The 5,643-nt window shown below is 30.4% G+C and overlaps 1 protein-coding gene across 1 annotated transcript; it reads right to left on the bottom strand.

Annotated features, from left to right (window-relative positions):
* Positions 1-1,472: 1,472 nt before the first annotated feature.
* LOC128170007 (uncharacterized) lies at positions 1,473-5,530 on the bottom strand. Its single transcript, XM_052836002.1, has 7 exons — positions 4,849-5,530; positions 4,317-4,428; positions 3,817-3,950; positions 3,563-3,630; positions 3,262-3,353; positions 2,756-2,865; positions 1,473-2,296 (listed from the first exon to the last, which is right to left on the bottom strand). The coding sequence occupies exons 1-7, from the start codon at positions 5,059-5,061 to the stop codon at positions 1,973-1,975; spliced, it is 1,053 nt and encodes a 350-aa protein (XP_052691962.1). The 5' UTR covers positions 5,062-5,530; the 3' UTR covers positions 1,473-1,972.
* Positions 5,531-5,643: the final 113 nt, after the last annotated feature.

Genomic DNA, 5,643 nt, shown 5'->3' on the forward strand with positions numbered 1-5,643 from the left:
TTTTAAAAATAGAAATGCTATCTTTTATTACCTTTTAATTCAAGAAAAACAATCTTTCAACACCTTTTCAACTAATGCAGTTTGGACTTTTATCATCTTTCTTATTTTGAAAGATTTACTTCTGTCAACTTTTAAAACCTTTTGTTATCTAATATGCATCGCTTATATACTCCCAATCTGCCTTGTGATATATTACAAAATATCACCTTTAACAATCTTTAATTCATCTTTTATACCTTTTTATGTCTATTGATTACCTTTCTATTAAAAAAAAGGTCGTCTTTTGTTACCTTTTTTTTTTATCTTTTATCCTTTTATATAATCTTATGTTTGACAGCATTTTGTCATCGTGAATCTTGTACTTGGAGTATTTTCTACCCTTTTCTGCCTTTCGACCAGTGAAAATATTACCTTCAGTCAGTTTTGGTTCACAATTTACATTAAGTTTTAAATTCCTTTCTCATAATGACAAACTATCTCATAATGACAAACTATATTAGTCAATTAATGTAACGCTAAATACAATTTTAAAATGAATATATAAATAAAAATTATCAATTGATTAAACAACAAATTTATTCTAAAAAAAAAAAACCAATTATATCATAATAACATTTATAATGACTAGAGATTAGATTGCATGTTTACATCTAGGTTTCAAATGGCAAGAATACACAACATGAATAATTTTAATACAAATATGGTAATCAATGTAAGCATATTGATGAAACTTGTTAAAAGAAATCATTGAAGAGGTGATAAACATTACAGGTGGTCTTTATAACAATCTTGAAACTTACAAAATCTATATATACCAGTACATGTTCTTCTCTAATCACAGTACATACTAGTTGAATTTTTCTCTGATTGCTTACAGCTAAAACAAAACAAATTTATTTTACAAATTAGGTTAAATAAATGATTCAGAAATTTGTTAAGAGGCAAAAAAAGAAGCTAAAATGACCCCCTAGTTTCATAAATCGAATATTCAATTTTGACAAAAATATACTATCGATACCATTTGGTAGAAACTGTTTGCTAATATTAATGATACAGCAACTTGAGTGAATAAAAAAACCTTCAACACTACATACAGTTATATATAATACAGATACATGTACTAGAGTCAATAAAAATCCTTCGAATTCATCACTACATATATATATATAGTTTTATACATATGTATATGTAAACGTATACAATTAATTTTTCTTTCAATGAACATGCATATTGTCTTCTTACAACTTTTGGAAAATTGTCATTGAAAAAAAAAATGAAAATGTTTTTATGCATGCATGTACAATGTATTTTATAAAAAAAATTAGCAAATAAAATAAATCTATATACATTCATGTATCTGTACATACCAGATACATGTAAATAGAGTTTTTCATTTCATACAATTTAATGCACATGTATATTTCCACATACATGTATAATTTTAAAAAAATATTTAATTGCATGATTTTCAAGTTGGTATCAAATTACTGAGTGCATAAATCTCATTAAGTCTTAACATCAATGGCATGCAATTCTTTAAAGGTATATACGGTCAAACTTCAGTCATCTCGAACTAGATGGGACTGTTTAAAAACTTCGAGATATCTGAGTATTCGAGATTTTTCAACAAAGAAGCAAACTAAATAAGATATTATATGGCCATTCAACATATTATTAATATCCTTGACAAAGAAAATGATACAAAAATATTTCATACAAACATATATATATAAGCATTTAATGCTTAAGTAACAGTCCACATAAAATTCAGACAAAGGGTGATACATATAATTGAACTAGCTGAAGACAGAGTTATGCAAAGAATTTGTAATATTTCCACGAGGATAAATAAATGAATATTTGATATCGTTGAAATTCATTTGATGGTTCAATGAAGTAAAATGAAACTTTTTTTTACAAGATTTTGATCATAAAAAATGCCACAATATATACCTTTAAAAAATGAAACAACTTAATCTTTTTTTACCATCCAAGGACACACCTCTGGACACGTAGGAGTTGGCTTAATATTAATTGCCCCAACACTCCTAGATTGTAGCATCCTCCTACTTTTTACCGAGCAAATCTCCAGAAAAGTTTTATCTAGGTGGGACTTCACCTTGGCAAGTTTATCGCTCTGCCACGAGAGTGGATGGGAGATGAATCCACCATCACACTCCTCATCACTGGAGGTAAACTCCACCTTTAAGATGTTTCTTACTTGGGCCCTTCTCATCTCATTTTCCCACCCCCTACTTGCAAGGTGTTCCAGTGCATTTTTTCTCCTCTTTGCTTTCTGTAGAGGATTGAAATTAAATGTTTTAATTAATTAAATACAGTACATTGCAGTGATGCAGATCAAGAATGAATAATTGAGGTGGTATGAGACACCTGCTGATATTAATGTGGATAAAAGTACATTATCATCAAAATGCTTTTACCATTTTAGAATTTTTAAAATTCACAGTGTCTGACAAAAAAAAAATATGATTTAAATTATTTTGAAAACATTAAGGTACGTTAAATTTAATTAAAAGTATAAAAGTCATTGCGGAATTCAAACCTCATGACTTACAGATACGTAGCTAATGCTTGAACCCAGTGCGTTACACTGTTGGATAACAAATTTGGTAAAGAAAACTTTAAAATAAAATTATACATGTACTTCATTTTATAGTTTATTTCGATTGGAGGTATGTCACAATAGAAAGGTGTCCCATACCACCTTAAGTAAATATGAATATGTTAATGTTACCTCCTTCTTTCTTTCATAAATAACTCTCTTCTGCTTTTGCTCCTGCAATTTATTTTTCGATTTGAGGACGGACTCCTGTCGTTTAGAAATAAAGTATCTCTTTATGCCACCTAAGAAAAAAAAAATAAAAAAAAGGTGTGCACATGCAAACCTTGTAATGAATCACCTATCAGATGCATGGAGTTTGCAGATGACATGTACACTTACTTGGGGTGGAGTGTATTTAAATGAGAACTTTACAATTGTGATGATTTTTTTGTATTTGAGAAAGCAGATAATTCTTAAAGGAGTAGCAAATGAAAACAAACAGACTGAGTGAAAACTATCAGGTAGATACTGCGATTAGGATGCATGCTATATTTGTTTGGAAGAAGAAAAACCTATGTCACCATTTTTCTCCAGAAAGTGGGAAAAAATCCTAATTTATCAGCTCTTGATTCAATTATACATTAAAGAAATTACACAAACATGTAAACTATGTGCATGAAAGTGACAGTAAAACTTACAGTGGATGACCCTCTCTTCAACATCAGAGCTCCAGCCCTTAACAAACATCAAAATATGGTTGGTCATTTCGATGTTTTCATCATCTTGCTGTCTGAAATTGTTACTTTATAATAAATATAAAAACAATCATTTGACTTTTTAAAAGTTTTAAAACTTATTATGTGATATATCAAAAGTTAGTTATTTATAATTGCTGTGAATTTCTTATGTCTCACTTTAATTTCTTCATAATTTTAACCTATAAAAGCAGCCATTTAACAAATATTTATGGATGTGTTTCTATATAGTTTCTATTCTTACTTCTTTTTGTCAAACATCCAAGTATATCCCCGTTTGAGTCCATCGCTGTAGCCATCCCTAATTGCATTCTGCAACAACAAATGTGATAAATATTCTATTATTGCCAGCGATTCGTCCTAGATTTCTAAATACACCATGTGTGTGGGTGTGTGTATATATATAAATAAAATAATCGAATAGAAAAATTAAAAAAATAAAATAAAATTAAAATTAAATCATTGCTTTATCGTTTAAAAATTTGCACATGTACTTACTCGTATACTAGGTGGTACGTATACTTTTTCTTCCCGTGTTTCTTCCTTCTCCTGTTCTTTTTTCTCTAACGCCTTGATTCGTTTTAATATTTCATCTTGTTGGAGAAGGATTTTCTCTAACAAACTTGTTGTAGCTATATATAATTAAATAATGATTGAAATTAGATCAAAACTCACAAACATGTTACACAACTGATAATTTTGCACTTCTCATGCTGTTTTTTCTATTATTTAACTGACCAATAGGGGGACATTCAAGGGGCAACAAGATGTAAAACTATGTCAATAAACGTTCAGCACAATCTTTGATTTGTTTTAAAATTTAAAGAGACTGAAAGGTACGATGGTCTGAGTGTTTCTAAAAAAATGCCAATACAATTACACAATTAATAATCATCATGTAAAAATGTAACGTTACATTTACAACTTACATTAATTAATCGATTATAAAAAATACATCAAGTGTCCAACTGATAAACGTCGGTTATTGTGTTACTTACATTTATTTGGCTCACAGACAGGTGTTTGATTCACTTTGACCCTTTTACTTGATTGCAGCTGGTGACCAGTCGGTGTAGAAGAAGTACTACTTGCTCTCGAACTGTCATTTCCCTGTAATCAAAACATTAAAAGTGAAAGTAGAAATAGATTTTTCGGAACCTCTCTAGTATTTGTAATAAAGCCATTTCGTATTGTTAATTTTTGTATAAACAAAAGGTAAAGAAAAGGTGAAAGTACAAATAAGTCCTCTAAATTAAAAAAATTGAAGTAATCAGCATAATTTTGCTACTGTATGTGTATATTTGTAACGTTTCCACATAAATACGAAACTAATGTTAATATTGTTTACTTCCTTCTCTACAATGTAAACAATATATGAATTGTACGCGGGAAGCTATGCGAAGATCATCTATCTTATAAGTTTATTATCTTTAAATTGCTTTTTTTGATAATCAAAATAAAGCGATAAGGTACAAAAGTGTGCTATATCTGCATTCGTTCAAAATTTTATGAGGATAAGAACAACCCTACCTGTGTCTGAGAATTTTCTGCATCACTTTCCTCTGCTCCCGATGAATCCAACATGGTGGGCAGAATTCGGCGTCGTTTTGGGGTCTTTCCAATTTGGCATGGAGTACTACAAGTCCCGTTTCTCTGTTTTGGCGAGGAACCAGTGCAGGAACCTACTTCACCTTCGTCATCACTAAAGATTCTATCACTTTGCGAATCGAGAGGAGAGCTCATTTTTTCTAGGTTTAGTGACAGCGACAACTTTTCTTGAGAGGGAAAAATTCCGCGCTAAAGGGGATGCGCGGCAAAAGGGGATGCGCGGGAATCCCAATTAGTCACAGGAACCCCCTGCAGAACCCCGTGATTGGTACATGTGCTTGGAAGCCCAAGAGCTAGCATCAACAAAGTGCAGGACAATTTCCGAGAATTTATTGGTATGTAGTCTAGGATGTCTTTTTAAGCTCACTGTTTTTTGGTAAATGCTTGATTCAAAGGTGAAAAAGATATGAAATATGTTTGAATTACATTGATTAAAGGGGTAAAACAAACTAAAATTAAAGACAGTCAGGTTAGAGCATCACACTATCCATAATTGCATGTCATGCATTATTTGTCACAGTAAAAATTATATATAAGTCATTTAGGATATAACATAAGTTGATTATGAAATTGCCTTTTGAATGGTTGTGTCATTATTGGAGGTCACAGGTAAAACTTTGCTTCTAGCCTGACATTGTGTCATTTGTGTGTACACACAAATTATTTTTCAAGGCATTTAATTGATAAAATTTTAAATCAAAGATAAAGATAAATATC

Source organism: Crassostrea angulata, unplaced genomic scaffold (genome assembly GCF_025612915.1).
Source record: "Crassostrea angulata isolate pt1a10 unplaced genomic scaffold, ASM2561291v2 HiC_scaffold_277, whole genome shotgun sequence".
Taxonomy (NCBI): domain Eukaryota; kingdom Metazoa; phylum Mollusca; class Bivalvia; order Ostreida; family Ostreidae; genus Magallana; species Magallana angulata.

Bases quoted from the DNA above. Each gene is read 5' to 3' on its own strand.
- LOC128170007 (XM_052836002.1), bottom strand. From the start codon at position 5,061: ATGAGCTCTCCTCTCGATTCGCAAAGTGATAGAATCTTTAGTGATGAC. The intron at 4,429-4,848 runs GTAGGGTTGTTC...TTTTGATTACAG, and splicing joins CAGAAAATTCTCAGACACAG to GGAAATGACAGTTCGAGAGC. The intron at 3,354-3,562 runs GTAAGAATAGAA...TAACAATTTCAG, and splicing joins TGGATGTTTGACAAAAAGAA to ACAGCAAGATGATGAAAACA.